Consider the following 17,483-nt stretch of genomic DNA (forward strand, 5'->3'; position numbering starts at 1 on the left):
ACTAATGTTTGTACTTTTGATTTGGTTTAAACAGTGGTATGGATGAAGTTGTCCATGTTTGGAACATGTCTTCAAAGACTCACACCATTTTGCAACAGACCTGTGCTTTCTTGTCTTCACACCAAAATGTTGGAGACAGAAAACATATTGAAGCTGCTGGGGAAGAAATAGGTCATGCTTGTTTTAATGTAAGAATATAACTTTTTGTTAACTTGTATGTTGTTAGGTATAGTTTTGTACCCTGAAGAAGCCAGCCAAAACGTCAGTTTAAACTCTCGTAACAGCGTCAATTTTATAATATTTTAAATTCACATTTATTAACTACGCTGCGCAGTATTACAATCTTTATTAACAAACTGCCCTTGCAATGAGTAGATTAGCACAGCTAATTTGCAAGTAACCTTTTTTTTTGGAGACTTACTCTTATTTAAATAATTTAAGAAGATTGCACAAAGCCTTGAATGTCCTTTTGTAAGTGTTTAGGAATACGAGGGGAGAAAGCACAACCATTGTACAATTTACATAGGCATGTCAGCCAAACCAAGACTCAGTATTGACTAGCTGCTTCGCCTTGTCATGTAAAACGCACGTTGTCAGAGTGTAGTGATGTACCTGACAGTCAGGAAAGCAAAATGATCTCAAGTTGAATTATTGTAAGGTCTTAATACTTACTGGGAAAGCAATCGGCGAAATATTTTACAAATTGAATCTTTTGACTAAGTTCGTCTAGTTCTGTCAATCATTCTTCTTTCGTTTGCTTCTTTTGTTACTTCAGGCAAATGGCAGACTTCTAGCTGGAGCAGTTAAGAATGTCTTAAATGTTTGGACAGTGACAGGTTTGTGGCAAATGTATCTTTGATCAATGCTACTTTTACTCATTTAAGAAGTACACTTTCCGAAAGCCAATCTTCCTTGGCTGTATGGCTGCTGTTCGCATTTTCCTCCTCCTCCTCTCTCCCTCTCTCTTTGAGCAATGCATTTTAATCTCATCATTTTAATGTACAGTTGTCATTTCTTCTCTTCAGTCACTTCAGTGCAGTAACTTATCAACAACAACAACCATTTATTTGTATTCATGCCTTCGTTACAATATTTTTTTTTAAAGACAGTGATAAAGTTTAAGTTAGGGTACTGGCTGCCTGGAATAAACATGGGGGCTTGTGGACCCAGGCAGCCAAATGTCTTAGTATTAAAGTAATAAGTTAGAGGGCGGCAAGATAGCATAAACTCGTACAACAAACAAAAATACACACACTCAGAAGCAGAAAAATGGAATATTTGATATTGTACGACTAAAAAATACAATACCTAGAATTAATTATATAATATCATGGAGAGGCTTTTGAGATAAAATTGTTATGCAGATTAAAAATAATATTACATGTAAAGTAAAATCTGCAACATTTAAATATTCGCTCCAAAAATAAATAAATAAATATTTAAATAAATAAATAAATAAAAGGACGTAAAAGCAGCAATTTTGTAACAATTGAGCACTTAAATATTGATAAGGCCTCTCACATTTTCAAGCATCTACAGGATTCACCTAGGTGTCGGACACTTTGTTCGAGCGAGTGCTTTGTTGTCATAGATCAAGCAACAACACGGACACAATTAAAAATCAAGGAGGCAGTGCATATTCATTGGGAGAAACCCTCCCTAAATCAACAATTGTTTCATGTAAATCTTAATCTTTCTTTGTAGTTAGTTTTGTATCATACCATTGTTATTCTAATTTTCCGCTATATATTATTCATCAATGTAATTTCATCCGTAAACTGACGATGGCACAGGAATTGCCGAAACATGTCTTTCAAATTTAAAAGTCTTGTTCTCTTCATTAAATAAATAAATAAATAAATAAATGAATGAATGAATGAATGAATGAATGAATGAATGAATGAATGAATGAATGAATGAATGAATGAATGAATGAATGAATGAATGAATGAATGAATGAATGAATGAATGAATGAATGAATGAATGAATGAATGAATGAATGAATGAATGAATGAATGAATGAATGAATGAATGAATGAATGAATGAATGAATGAATGAATGAATGAATGAATGAATGAATGAATGAATGAATGAATGAATGAATGAATGAATGAATGAATGAATGAATGAATGAATGAATGAATGAATGAATGAATGAATGAATGAATGAATGAATGAATGAATGAATGAATGAATGAATGAATGAATGAATGAATGAATGAATGAATGAATGAATGAATGAATGAATGAATGAATGAATGAATGAATGAATGAATGAATGAATGAATGAATGAATGAATGAATGAATGAATGAATGAATGAATGAATGAATGAATGAATGAATGAATGAATGAATGAATGAATGAATGAATGAATGAATGAATGAATGAATGAATGAATGAATGAATGAATGAATGAATGAATGAATGAATGAATGAATGAATGAATGAATGAATGAATGAATGAATGAATGAATGAATGAATGAATGAATGAATGAATGAATGAATGAATGAATGAATGAATGAATGAATGAATGAATGAATGAATGAATAAGTAAAGAAGAGAGTTTAAGATTGACGCAGCTGGAAAAGAAGGGAAAAAATTGCATCTCTATTTGTTTAAGTTACTGTTCCTGATTGCTCCTTTTCATAATAGACAAGGGGCAGAAGAGACTGTTTGAATGTCAAACACTATTTTGGTGTGCATTACGTTGCATCTTCTCTTCATAACTGTGTTCATTCTAGAGACGTAAATGACCACTGTGTTGTTTTAGATGGACGCTGTAATCTTGATATTCACCCTCATCACATCACGTGTCTAACATGGCCTGTATCACGTGGCTTGCTGGAAAGTCAAGTCGGAATTGTGGATTCACTGCTGGTTGGCAGAATTGATGGCTCATTGGCTGTAGTTGAGATGTTTGATCGTAACTCTTTCACAAGAGTGGAAATGGACCAGTGTTCACGACAAGGAAGTAGGTGGATAATGGCAGTTACCTGTGTTGAGGAGGGCACCTCAAAAACTACAAAACATTCCTTTGTTCATGTTTAATAATAAAAAGGAACATGTTTTAGTGAATCAGAGTCAACACACCTTCCAAATTACGGCGAAATAGTATAAAAAACAGTTTCTCTTTGTCATGTTGATTGGAAGCGGTTTTCTCTTCGTGTTATTCAATCCTTTTGAAAAAACAGTCAGTCGGCAAAATTAAGGGAAGGGCTTCAGACAATTAATTATTATAATTATTGTTGTTGTTGTTGTTGTTGCTATTAATCTTATTTGGAGTTTTATCCTGTTTGTCTATGTCAACATTTCAGTTAATTTAGATATCAACTTACATACATTGTTATTAGTCCCAGTGTGCCAGGTTGCATGGTACGATGACAGCAACAGTTTCGTGGCTGGATTTATGGATGGTATTATATGCTTAGGAACCAAACAACTTGAAGACCAAATCAAGATTGTTGAAGCACACAAAGTGAGTACAGTAACGTTTTACTTTGAACAACATGTATAGTGTGGAAGGTTGAAGAGTGGAAGTTGACATGTTTGCATCAAAGCCAGGTCAACTCTCACGTTTGTAAAATAACTGAGTAAGAAGGTTCTGTCCTTGCTATAACATTCGCAAATGGTCAGACCTTCACGTCTCCAATGACCACATAGAAATGGTGGTCATGTCTCTAGTGGATAATGCGAAAGAATAATTGAGGATGAAATGAACCCTAGCTGTGACATTCTTTCATGGGTTGGGTGGATGAGATGAGATGGGCTGATACCAGTTGACTTTATAACTGCCTATAAAGTGCCATAAGGCATGCGTTCTTTTTATCAAGAAAGCTTTGGTGCGATTCCTTGAAGAATTGTGTTCCAGTGTCAAATTCGATATACAATAGGCGGCACGCAGTGCTTTGAACCAATTTGAAGGAATCTTCTAGCAACACTTGAGGCACTGGGGAGCATCAGTATTGTCAATAGGCATTCCACTCATTTTTTATCTACAGGGTTTGATCACTGGACTTCAGTTTGACTCCAAAGGAGATGCATTTGTCTCTTGCGCTGAAGGGGAATGCGTTAAGGTAAACTGTCTTGTCCTTCCAGGTTTATCTCACCCAATTTTAGAACATACTTGATGAGCTGAATGCAAATGCTGGTAGTTCTTTTTCAGTTTTCAAGCTTATGGGTAGGAGTTCATGCAGTGCATTGTCCCTCTGATTTACTCAAGCTCCACTGAATTGTTGTGAAAACCAAAATCCGCATATTTTATTGTGGAGGCACTAATGCAATCTGTATGAATAACATGTGCCTAACCCTTGTAAAAATGTGTAATTCAGGGGTACCTCAGCTTAGACCGTTTCTACATTTTTAAAAAAGTTTTTGTAAACATGCCATTCTCTACACCTTCAATCACACGGAGTAATAACTTATAGTTACCGGATTTTTTGATTTCTTTTCGTAGATATGGTATGAAGTAGATGATGGCATTCTACTCCGGCATTCTGTGCAGTCTACGAAATCAGTAATATCTTGCTTCAAATGGTTCAGTAATTCCAGTATGGAGGATACATCTTCACTCTTAGCCATGTAAGTATTAAGAGAGATAAGTAGGTATACTTGTTCTATCTTCATCCCTGTATACTTTTAACAGTACCTTACCCGTAGTGTTAGTTGGACATGTTATGATGTAGTTATAAATTTATGTTCTAGGAGTGAACAGGTGGGTTGAAGTTTATAACGTTGAATTTTTAGCAAAGAATATATATTTTTTTTGTGGAGTGTTTTTAGAGAATTTGTAACCATACAGTTTAGATGTTTTGTGGTTGCTATTTTGAGTCATGAGTTACACTGGGCTACACACCCGTAACAATCTTTGGTGTATAAACAAAATGAACCTACAACAGTCAAGACCACCCGTGACCGAGGGTATTCAGCTGTAACAGGTTACGGTTGTTGAATTTCAGTTTTGTTGTATATAAAAATACAATCACGTTACTTCACTTTCGACTTGTAAAGCTACAGTTACTTTGTTTTAATTTAACAGTGGTGATGCTGCTGGATCCGTAAGTGTGTGGCAAGTTCCTCAGCAACCAGATAAAGAGAATCTCCGTAAGATTGTCAAAGCATTTTTTATCTCAGAAAAGCAGCGTAATTCCAGCTCCTCTGTGGAGTCTAGAATTGCTGCCCTTGAATCAGCCAACCTGGTGGAGTTATCAAGAACACAAGATGAAGAGGAAACGGGAAATCAGCTGAAAAAGAAACCATGCATTGTCTACAGCCTTGACGATATTCTGAGAGTATGTGGGAGATCAAACCAAAATGGAGACGGAACTGTGTCTCATATGTTTGAAGTCAGAGGCCACAGTGGTGTGGTTTCATCTCTATCCTTCAATGCCAGTGGTAGCTTTTTAGCTTCTGCCTGCAGTGATGGGCTCATCAACATCTGGTCCATTCAGGTAATAATATACCATGAATATTTGGGACTACTATTTGTTGTTGTTAGTTGTTCCTTTGAGCAAAATGAGTGACAATCTGTATCACAAGACATGAAAGGTCTATTAGTAACGGTTACTGCTTGGTTCTGTGGTGCTAACAGGAAACTCGTAGAAAGATCTTCATTTGTACGTTGACGTATCTGTGCTATGTCAGAGCGCCATTAGTGAACACTCAGTTGAGACTGTTAGTGACGTATGAATATAAATCAAACTGTTTTGTAATCTATCCCATCATGTTCAGCTTTAGATAAAGTGATTAAATTTGAAACGATAATGAATTTATTTTCAGCAGTCTAAGGCTTCGGTTCATTAGCAGATTTTATTTTGAATTATTCTCAGATTAGGCCAAGTCCAGCGTAGGTTTACTTACGTACATAATTGCAACATTTTAGTTGTAATTCGAATAATAGTTTTACTCTTAACTAGAGGGCCAGCTATTCAAATCAAACAAAAGAGAAGTTTCATGACTGTTATTTTCTCTGTCATCATTGTTTGTCGAATGGAGCTAACAACATGCTATACATGGTCCTTTTTTTTTAGTTTTCCTTCACGTTTAAGCTTCAGTTGGGCCGCATTATTTTTACATTCTTATATTTTATTGCGTTGCTCACTAAATAATATTTGATACAGTGTTCCAGTGTCTGCATCTTCACCCATCCAATGCTGCACTGGGGAATGTGATTCTATGTTGAACAGTAAGAGTATTGATGGTAATCAAAAGTGGTAAAGCTAGGAAAATTGACTGGCTGTGAAGATGATTTTGCGCGGCTGGTTTAGGCATGTCAACAAAGCCTTTTCTTTCATAAACGTTCAATTGTAAATTTGTTTTGTTAAAAATACTCAAAACCTTGGTGTAGCCCCCTGACAATATCAAGGATTTGTGTTATGGTTTTAAATTTTCTTTGTGTTCGTATGTAGGATGGAGTTGTGGCACAGACATACAAGCAAAATGATTCACTGCTCTCTCTTGTGTGGGCTGGCAACCAAGGCGTCGCAGCTGGTTTCAAAACTAATAATGTATAGTTTGTTTTATACCTAACTTATATCTATAAACCACTCACTTATCCTTGTTACATTTTCACTAATGAACCTTTTTATTATCACACATTCAGTATGGTGTGCCCCTGTCCAGTTCATCTTAAAGAAATTGCAACTAGTACATTTAGTATAAGGGAAACAAGAGTAAGATGTATCAGTATATGATAGTAAGATGTAGCCAGTATCTCTTAATTTAGTTTATGCCGTCATAAGCACACTAGAGAAACACAGGCTGGACAGGCTTTTGCCATAAGTGTTACCAAGCTGTGGACGTTTCTCCAAAATAGTCTCAAACAAGATCTTAGATTTCGTACTTTGGAAACTCTTTATACCATAATTTGAAGTCCTGTGTGGCACTTAAGGATTGCTGCCCCTGATGATTAGGTGATAACACTAACTTTTCAAGAAATCAGTGCTACTTTACAGTCAAAACTATATGGGTAAATATTTCAGTCTGTAGTGACAAAATCTCCTGTTGAAGAGTTTGAAAAGAGTTAAATAGTCTGAAAATGGCTTGCGTAATGGACAGATTAATAGACACTCAAACTTGTCTGTTGAAAATGCAAAGTAAAAGTCCATCTTGCAAATTAAACTTTTTTATAATGCAAGCAAGAGTTAGGTACAATAATATGAGATTTATTTGTCATAAAAAGTACAACAAGAGTTGGGACTGGTGCAAATTCATTTACATTATTTCCTACATCCATCATTACACACAACAGAGTCACGACACACGAAAACAGAACAAATTCAACTCAGTAGTGTACTCACAGAGGTGCTGGTTTATTGGATTGGGTAACATTCTCATGGTGTAACTGTGTACATTCAGGTAAAGAGGTAGTGTGACTGTTTTCCTCTCTTGTGTGCCAACAGGATGTGGTATTGTTACAGTTCAATGAGGACTGGTTCAACAAAAATCGCTTAATAGCCTGGGCACGAGAAAAGCTGAAGCTGCATGGAATTGTTGGTTTAAACGAGGCGCCATATTTCTGTAGGCTTCTTGAGAGGTTACCAACATTCCTTCAAGTGCAGCACTCTTACGAGAAGGTATCGTTCAACTTACTAAAACTTACATCTTTTGTGACTATTTTCCCTAACCTGGGAACATATTCTTATTTTAATTAATCAACCCTGAAAATTTCTTTTTATTTATATTTTAAAAAGTCAATGTTCCAAAAAGTATCGGCGAACTCAGTTTCAATTAAGCCCATTGACGACCACTCTAGGCAAAAACAGCTGTTTTTTCACATGTATGGTTTCAACCAACCCTTTAACCCCTACAAAGAAAAGACTCGATATAAGGCTGTTTTGGTCTCTTGTTGACTGTTATAATTGTCTTCAACTGAACCTGGTTGTCTTTTGCCAGCAAGTGATATGATTGATAGGAAGTGTTTTTTGTGTAGACGATCTCTTGGTTTATTGTTCGGTGTGTGCTCACTCAAGAAATTCTTATATAAGTAACCTGATGTAGATATTCTACGCATCAAATTTCGTGAGTGGTGATTAGAGAGGAGGTTTGTAAGTGTGATCTAAATTTTCTGTGAATAAGATTTCCGGTTTTACCTTTGCTACTCCACCACTTATGTCCAGAAATGCACGTAACAATGAAGTACTTCATACAAGACAGACCTTTTTGTCATTTTCATATGACTTCATGTTTGACAGAATTATTTGTGTTAGAAGAATTTATTATAGGGACACCTTGTGATTTCTATCATACAGTTCATACATCTCATTAGCGTGCATTTCTGGACACACACTTCACTTAATTAAACACATCGATTTCCATGCAAAGGTTGAAATCAATATTACAGCTACCTTCCTACTCCATCTTCTTGTTATTTTAAGTAGAAAGAATGTGAAATTTTCTTCGTGATAGCCACGTATAGCCGGCATGAGTGCTATTAGCAGTCCTGCGTGTCAGGGTCGTGATCTATGTGGTTAGAACATGTTTTGTTTTTTCTTTACAGGCCCAAATCAACCAAGGCAACCAGCTTGTTTACAGCCCATTTCTACAGTCTCTGTGTGCGTTGGCTGTGGGCTTGGACATTGATAAAGTGCTTGGTGATGTATCTGAAACACAGGCTGCTTTGGTGTCCTTGAATCGCGAAAATTCACTTGCTCCAGAGTTGAGCTGGCTTCACTGCTTTGCCACCGCAATGAGAGCTGCTGATGCCCTTACCTATCGGAAATCATTTCCTGAGGGATTCTCTGTGCCAGATGAAGAAATACTCGATACTGAATTAGTTTATCAACCCATGGTAAGTTGTTAGTGAACTTACCATTGTTTATTGGAAGAAAGGATGCCTTTTTTGTAAGCAAAGGCATTTAATTTACAAATTGTTAGACAGTCTTTAATCACGGTAAACAAGTTTCTAGTGCGTATTGAAATTACAATTCCTGGTGACATTTCATTTGTTGACTGATGAAACCGCTGTACATTCAGCAGTACATTCTATTTCGTAAAGGGAATATAAAAACATACAATGTGTTTATGTAATGCCATTTATTTCCTGTACACCTAACTGTGACTGGTTACGGGTCTTTTATTCTGGCGTCAACGGATGTTGTTTGGATTTAATCTCATCAATCAGTAAAGATGGCTATTTAGGATTGTGTTCATTTCTCACCAGGACAACTCAAGCTGGACTCTTGCCATGGACAAGGATGTGATGCAGTGGGCTCAACAACATCCAGAGGATTGGAGTGGGGGAGATCAGTACGATGTGTTCCTGTGGGGGGGAGGGAGACATGGCCAGCTTGCTGAGGCCGGGAAAGCAGCTAATGTACCAACTTTGGTGAAGTCATTTGGCCATGCACAGCAAGTAATCTGTGGTCAGAACTGCACTTTTGTGTTATTAGCTAATGGAACTGTACAAGCATGTGGTGAAGGCAGCTATGGGAGACTGGGAATGGGCAATTCTGATGACTTATTCTCACTCAGTGTTCTGTCCACCTTGCAAGGTTTGTCTTAATTAATTCAAACATTTTTCAAGGTCATGCTTGTTACATCATTATCTTCATCATTTTTATAGCATTGTGGGGAAATAAGCCCTGCACTATGGATTACCAGTGTGATTGTTGATGTGCTACCTATTGGCTTTCATGATCACATCAAGACGTTGTCTTCTCCAGGTTATTTTGGCTTCCTTGCTCTGTCTTTTATTTATTTATTTTTTGGTACCCGGAAAACAAGTTTTTTGGACAACAGTACCACAGTACTTTCTTAAATTATTCCCATTTGATTTTCATTTTCTTCCAGTTCAGTCTACCATGAGGTTTCAATCTTGTTGTTGATGATGTGAACTTCTGCATTTGTTATCTCCTGTCGTTATGTTATGTGCAGTGTAATTCGGAGGAACTTTTGAATTGAATGCCATTCTTTGCTATCACCTAAGTTGTTTCCAAACAGAAAAACTAGCAGTGTAGTGCCATTTAAGCTAATAGGACTTTTTCTGGTTTTCCACTCTCGAGGCTAAATGAATGCTTGGATTTGCCAATGCATACTTTTGCATCCACATCAGTTCCCCTTGTTTACTAATTACGCTGGTTACAAGGTTTCGAAATACAGTCGAACCTGTATATAACGGCCACCCTCGGGACTTGAGTAACTGGCCGCTTAATACAGGTGGCCGCTTAATACAGGATCACTAAAAATACTCACTGGGCGTGGTCTAATGTCAATTTTAATGGCGTATCATATACAAAAACACTTCATGCAAGGAAACAATAGGACAATCAACACTCTTTCAAGTGATCAATACTTTAAACAAAGTTCAGTGCCATGTAACATTGTGTAAAAGTACTATACAATAAATTGTCCTCTACTCTCCTACGGTATACAGTGCTCTATTTCTATGACTTACAGTTCACATCAAAATATCTCATTCCGTCATTTCATAGTTGTTACGCTCAATGGTCAATGTCACATGGCTGAAGAACAAGTTAATTAAAGAGGAATGTGTTGCTAAAGAGTGAAGCATATTCAAAACAAACCTTTTTTTAGCGTTTGTGATATGGTACTGTGCTTCAGCACATTGCGGATATCTGAAAAGCGTTAACTATATTAAACGGCCGAGGATCAGCTTACGGTAGCTTTGTACATGTTATTTCTTTATAGTGATGCTGGATCGCATTTTAAACACAATAAAATACCGCATAAAATAACATGGCTTAGTTTCCATTCAAGGGTGGCCGCTTAATACAGGTAAAAATAACAAAGAAAGACAAACATAGGACTGCTACAGGGTGGCCGCGGCCGCTTAATAGAGGTGGCCGCCTAATACAGGTAACAAATACAGCGTTTGTATGAGCAAACAATCGGGACTTTAAAAACTGGCCGCTTAATAGAGGGTGGCCGCTTAATACAGGGCCGTTATATACAGGTTCAACTGTATCAGACAACATTTTATGACAGTCCAATGGTTAGAGCAAAGTTAATGTTTTTGAAACGCCCATCTCAGCCAAGTTGGTTTCATACCCTTTTCATTAGGTAAATGTGCTTGAAAACTGTCACTTGGTTGTCTCATGAGTTCAGATCTTAGGATCGCATAGCTTTGGTCGGCGTTAAAGGAATAATTTCATTGCCTTCTCATGAACAAAGTGAAGTTCCAGGGTGAACCCATTTATATTTCCAAAACAAAAAGTTATTTTAAGTTAATTGTGAGAAAAGACTATAAATGTGTAAAGGTTTTAGTGACTCACAGGAGACATTTGCCCGTCTCAGGTTGAGTACCAAATAATAGGGTTTGCTTGTATTCCCAGGCTATGTAGTCATCCAACTGGCCACCTCATGTGGTTCTGACGGTCACTCGCTGGCTCTGACTGAGAGCGGAGAGGTGTTTAGTTGGGGAGATGGGGATTATGGTAAGCTTGGACATGGTAACAGTGACAGACAGAGGAGGCCCAGGCAGATTGAGGCACTGAGAGGAGAGGAAGTCTCATTCGTGAGTAGACATCTATACAAAATGAACGAACGAGTGAATACATGGATAGCATTACTTCAGAGAACAAAATTTTCGCTAGGGCTAATTCACGGCTGCTGTCAGTTTCGACAGTCACCCCATTCACGTTTATATGAGAGTGCCCCCGCCCCTCCGGCCCCCTCTGTGCTCGCTCGCTGGAGAGGGAGAGGGGCACATACCACACTGGAATGACCCTGTAATATATCGCTATTTAACACATTCTTCTAAGTTATTTCAAAGTAACCAGGTAGTGTTGGTGAGTCGATTTGCGAACAAGTTTCAAATGCCGTTTTTCACACAAAAAAATGTTTGCCAAACGCATTTTCCACAGAATTACAACTTGCCTTTTAATGAGTAATTGGTTTCACGAGGCTTGGAAGTATTACACTGTCACAATAGATCATTTGAAGCATTCCTAACTGTCAAGTTGTTGGGTTGATCTTATTGCAGTTGGCTTGTGGCTTCAAACACTCTGCTGTAGTCACCTCAGATGGTAAACTGTTTACCTTCGGCAATGGAGATTATGGTCGCTTGGGTCATGGGAACACAGCAAACAAAAAACTGCCAGAGAGAGTCATGGCACTAGACAAAAAGCAAGTGGCACAGGTAACTAAAGCTTTAATGGTTTGGGAAATGGCTGGTGTTCTAAGCAGTCATTTATTGTCATAATACAAGATCTTCGTCCAATGAGAAGCTTCAAAGGCACAACTTCCAGGAAAAAATTATTTTCCCCATGAAAGATCATGTACTGTTTTGTCATCTTTAATTTTAACACGTTACGTCTAGGAGTTAAAAACTTGCTCAAAATACGAACCTGTATAAATAAAATGTATGATGTCATACATTCAGATCAATCGATATAAAAAAGCTACAAAAATAATGTAAACTATAAAAAACGTTCTAAAAATTTCCTATCACAAAGTTTACCTTTAAAAGTATTTACATCGCTTGCAAGACGTATGTGGGAAGGCAAACTGTTCCATAGCTTAGATAACAAATATGCTAAGGAATTCTCCTTCACTAAAAGATTAAAACAAGGCAGCTCTAACGTTGAGCCTTCATCTCTTAACCTATATTGGGTTTGCCGGTCTATATTTAAAAACGTTTCTAACATAGAATGGGCCTAAACCGTTTAAGCAACCAAACAGAAGTGTTATAGCCTGGTAAAAACGCCTACCATCTTGCGTAGAAAAAGTTACAAAGTATTTACAAACAATAAAATTCCAAGAGGTACATCACGGAAAGTTTTATTAGTTCATCTGATAAGACCTGGTAGAAAAAAAAGAGTGAATCGATGTTTTATATCAGAGCTTTCTCTAATGAACAATACTTTTACCCATATACTGGAACTCAGTGTCAGTTACAATTCACTTTCAGGTTGCATGTGGTCTAAACCACACCCTAGCCCTCTCTAAAGATGGTGACACTGTATGGGCGTTTGGTGATGGGGATTATGGTAAACTTGGACTGGAGAGTACTACAGCTAAACCGTCACCACGACCCATAGAAACATTTGCAGGTGTTGGTGTTAAGAAGGTTTGCTGTGGTACTCAATTCTCTGTGGTTTTGACTAAAGATGGAAGGATTTTCACCTTTGGACAAGGTAATCTAACTTAATTGATCTAATTACCATTATTTAGATACTCTGTATTTAATTATTATATGTAATGCGCGCTTGATCATTTTATGGAAAGCGCGCAATATAAGAATTAAAATTATTATTATTATCATTATTATTATTATTATTATTATTTGAAACTGAAATCTATGCTATCGAGTATCAACCATCAGACCACATACACTTGTCGATAATGGACTGGGAATTTGGAAATCTTTAATGTAAAACTTTATTTCAACATTGTTCATCGTTCGGTCTCCTTCAGTTAATAACAAATACATTGAGACTGTTCACTGGTATTAAACTGACTACAGTACATTTAGTGTCTTACTCTTAACAACAGACTTGCTCCCGTCTGGCCTCGTAACTCAATCGGTAGAGCAACGGTCATCAAATCCGGGGTCGTCGGTTTAATTCCCGCCGAGGTCAAATGTTTTATTCTTCCGTGCGGTCTCCCATTTTCCTCTCTAGGGCTAATGCTCATTGGGAAATTCACGGGTTCACTAAGCACTACAACATACGCTGCCGAGTTAATTCTCTGTTCCATCATTCGATTTCTCACCTTAGGGTGCGTTCAACTGACCCTATTCCGGAATAGGAATACATACAACGATGACAAGAAATCCCTCATAAGAGGTTTTAGGAGTTACTGGAGTACAAAATGGCTCTTTAATTATCATATGTTAGTCAATGTTTGCAGGAATGGCTTTCCAAATTACTTTAAAAGAGAAATTTAACAACTATCCCGCTTATTCCTTTTCCGGAATACTATCAATCGAAACGCAACCTTAATTTCTTGCTTTTCAAATTCCCCACTCCGGAAACTACGGGGAAACTGGTAGGAGTGAGGGATTATGGGATCGTTTGGGTAGACGGATGGAAATTGCGCCAAAGAATAAGTGCATTTCTCAGCAGTCATCAGTTCTATAGGAAATAATCGTTTAGTAACAAGAGCTACGCTATCCCGAGAAAGTGCCGAAAAATGCACTTATTCGTCGACGCAATGTCCATCCGTCTGCCCAAACAATTCCACAATCCGTTACTCGTACCAGGCTTCTCACAGTTTCTGGAGTGGAGAATTAAAACGTATCACGGAGAACTTAGATCTAGCCATAAGTTGTGTTGTTGTAATTTAATCTTCCTTGGAAAATTTATTGAAAAATGTTGCTTAAAGTTTATAAAGGGAAAAAAGTGGGGGTTACAAATATCATATAAAGGAATCTGACGCTCTCCCTTTACCATAAAAAAAAAGAAAATAGAATTATTCGAGCGAAGAGGTCGCGAAGGACATTGTGCTCGAGCACAGTTAGATATCTTTCCCTGTTTAGTAATTTACGACTACATTCTGATTGCGCTCTTGAGATGTGATTGTACAGTTTAGATGCTTTGTAACTTGCAGAGCGTCTAACAGGACAACCTGAGGGTCGACTCCGCAGTCAAAACAAACCACTCCAAGTGCCAGCTCTTGTCTCACATTTCGTCGATGACGTCGCAGTTGGTGCCGAGCACGTGCTTGTATTAACAAGTTCCGGGGAGGTGTGGGGATGGGGTAACAATGCCGAAGGTCAGCTGGGGTTGGGAAACAATGCCACACAGCGTCAGCCAGTGATGCTGTCAAATTTGCGAGGCAAAAATATCAGGCAGATTTCTGCTGGTCGAAATCACAGTGCAGCTTGGACAACACCGATACCTCCTGCTAGGACAGCTGGGACGTCATTACCTCTACAGCTGGGCCAGCCTACTGCAATCCCTCCACAGTTCCCTGCAATCAAAGGAGTCGAGACACAGGCTGTCAGGGCAAGGTTACGAGTGCTTTATCACTTCTCAGATTTGATATCTTCCTCGTGGCGATTGATGAACTTCAAGGCTGATGAGGTATTTTCTGTCTTAATTTGTGTTTTTTATTACTGTAGTAACTTACAACAATCTTTAAATTCTCTGAATGAAGAAGGCAGTGTTACTCCATAATGGATGCTCAAGTCACGTCCCATTTTCGTAGCATGATGAATACTACTTATTTCTTTTTTCATTTTCATGTATTATGAGAACATCAATCTCAACACTTGGCGGCAGTGTTTTATGCAGGCCGCCACTTTATCAACACTCCCAATGCTAGTAAATTGTCAAGTGGAAAGCCCACCAGTCTTCTGATGCACCCATACCCACATACCCTCTCGTGCGCTGCCCATGGTTTCTGTTCCATAGTTGGACATCTTCCATGACAGCATTATCACAATATTAGTTAATTTGTCGTTAGGTATTCCAAGTTAATTACCATGTATTTTGTTTAGGCCGAGCCACATCCATTCAATCGAGGTACAACTGGATTTGTACATGGTCGTTTAAGGCCACTGCTAGCAAATCGTGTATCCAACCTACCCATTGTCAGGGCTCTTGGGCGAACTATGATTCAAGGCAAAAACTATGGACCACAAGTCACAGTAACCCGCCTGAATGTGAGGTATATTTGTCAGACTCTTTTTTGTGAGTTGTACTAATACTTTTATAAACGCGATTGTCTTTGGTATTTGAAGGAATTAATGCAATGTAAGCAATTTGTTGGAAACAGGTTCTTGTTGAAACACTGACTTCACGTTTTCCATGTACTGTAAATGCTCGAATTAGCGCCCTGGGCGCTTATTTAATTTTCCGGGACGAGAGGGGGGCGCTTACTTCCTTTTTTAAATTTCGGCCTGAGACTAATATTGTCTGTATTTCAAGTAACTTTCAAGGCTACAACAAGAAGCCGCCGAATGGGCGCCAAGTTTAATATTTTTAGCCGCAGGGGGTGGGGGGGGGGGGAACTTATTTGAAGGGGGCGCTAATTCGACCATTTACGGTATTTAAACTTCTTGGGCACGAACCATCTCTGTTATTTAGGGGTTAAGCGTGAGTTACACGTAGTTACTTTGCTTCAGTTTCCTTAAATCAGGCGACATAAAGAGAACGAGTTTGTCTCCTTTTGATTGTAAAGGTTATGTTCATAAATACCACCCTTGAAGGGTGAATTTTCCTTGCAAAAAAGCAAACAATCCGACAACAACCGCTCATTAATGACGTTTATGTGTGGAGCTCTTCAATTTCTGTCTTTAGAGGAAAGAAAATTCAGCCTATAGTGAGCCAGGTAGCTCGCCAAGTAGTGAAGCTCAACCCCCCAGACCTCTGCCTTCCTTCCCGTGCTTGGAAAGTCAAACTGCTTGGCGAAGGAGCTGATGATGCTGGTGGAGTATTTGATGATACTATCACAGAGATGTGCCAGGTAACACAACAATCACTCAGATAACAGGTGTTAATATGTGAATGAAAGCCACCACTACCTATGCATTACCTTCACATACCTTGTTCTATTCCTGCCAGTAAAGTAACTGAAGTTATCCCCTGTTTGTAGGAACTTCAATCTGGTGTGGTAAAGCTTCTGATACCAACCCCAAACAGCATTACAGAGGTTGGCTACAACAGGGACAGGTCAGTCCGCTTACCTGACTATATCTTCTGTGCAGTGCCAATGGGCTTACATCAGTCAACTGGAGATTACGTTGCTAATTATGTTCATATTATTCCAGTTGATAAGGTCCGTTTACTCCCAACATTTGGCATTTCGAAACATTGTACTGTTAATGCCTTAAACCAAACGAGCGTCAAATGGAGAATTGTACCCAAAATTTAATTTACAAGTCTCTATCAAAGGGTTTTTTAAATTACTTAAATTTCAAGCCAAACAGCTTGTTGTCGTTTCGGTAGTGTGGATTTAAAATAGTTGTTGTTGTGAGCACTCAATGTTTAGATAAGCACCTGCATTCTCCATTTTCGATCCACTTACATAAGGCAATGCACTGAATGACTACAAGTAAGAATGATTGTTTTTATAAACGATTAAGTGCACTCTTTGGTCAGTGTAATAAATGCACGCATATGTATATTAGTATGACTACAGTTATTTGTAGTCATTTCTGTGTGTGTATAAAAACAGAAAACATGAAAGCACTGCATTGTTCCAGCTGATTAATAATGTGCCAAAAACGTTTAGAAAGTTATTGTTGTGTGGTCGGTAGGTTTCTGTTGAATCCAGCCTGCACGTGTGATTCTGACATGGAGATGTTTACCTTCCTTGGTATCTTGATGGGTGTAGCCATACGCACCAGGAAACCACTTGATCTTCACTTAGCACCACTGGTGTGGAAGCAGCTCACAAATGTACCTCCTGTGCCTGAAGATATCGAGGAGGTGTGTTAATTGTAGCTAGTTGGCCGTTAGTAGTTTTGTCCTTCATCATAGCAGTAGCGCCCTACGTGCTTGTTAGGAGAACGCGAGTAATAAGGGCAAACATGGCGAGAAATACAAAATTTGCAGACAAATTCTAACTTGAAACGT

At 38.1% G+C, this 17,483-nt stretch overlaps 1 protein-coding gene and 1 long non-coding RNA gene across 3 annotated transcripts in view; one reads left to right on the forward strand and one right to left on the reverse strand.

Annotated features, from left to right (window-relative positions):
- Positions 1–17,483, forward strand: part of LOC146477025 (putative E3 ubiquitin-protein ligase HERC1) — an 82,256-nt gene that overhangs the window by 58,406 nt on the left and 6,367 nt on the right. For both annotated transcript variants that reach the window (XM_085114080.1, XM_085114081.1), the window contains exons 46-64: positions 35–188; positions 776–836; positions 2,777–2,977; positions 3,357–3,481; positions 4,005–4,079; positions 4,460–4,584; positions 5,042–5,453; positions 6,411–6,509; positions 7,404–7,577; positions 8,501–8,791; positions 9,164–9,494; positions 11,295–11,476; positions 11,945–12,100; positions 12,872–13,097; positions 14,512–14,987; positions 15,404–15,573; positions 16,206–16,371; positions 16,501–16,577; positions 17,165–17,336. In XM_085114080.1, coding sequence (XP_084970206.1) covers positions 35–188; positions 776–836; positions 2,777–2,977; positions 3,357–3,481; positions 4,005–4,079; positions 4,460–4,584; positions 5,042–5,453; positions 6,411–6,509; positions 7,404–7,577; positions 8,501–8,791; positions 9,164–9,494; positions 11,295–11,476; positions 11,945–12,100; positions 12,872–13,097; positions 14,512–14,987; positions 15,404–15,573; positions 16,206–16,371; positions 16,501–16,577; positions 17,165–17,336 — 3,673 coding nt within the window. The remainder of the gene's footprint in view (positions 1–34; positions 189–775; positions 837–2,776; positions 2,978–3,356; positions 3,482–4,004; positions 4,080–4,459; positions 4,585–5,041; positions 5,454–6,410; positions 6,510–7,403; positions 7,578–8,500; positions 8,792–9,163; positions 9,495–11,294; positions 11,477–11,944; positions 12,101–12,871; positions 13,098–14,511; positions 14,988–15,403; positions 15,574–16,205; positions 16,372–16,500; positions 16,578–17,164; positions 17,337–17,483) is intronic.
- LOC146477026 (uncharacterized) overlaps positions 1–17,483 on the reverse strand; it is a 310,708-nt gene that overhangs the window by 50,286 nt on the left and 242,939 nt on the right. The gene's annotated exons all lie outside the window — the stretch shown is intronic.

The sequence above is a fragment of the Pavona decussata genome, unplaced genomic scaffold, assembly GCF_977016875.1.
Source record: "Pavona decussata unplaced genomic scaffold, jaPavDecu1.1 SCAFFOLD_72, whole genome shotgun sequence".
Lineage (NCBI taxonomy): Eukaryota > Metazoa > Cnidaria > Anthozoa > Scleractinia > Agariciidae > Pavona > Pavona decussata.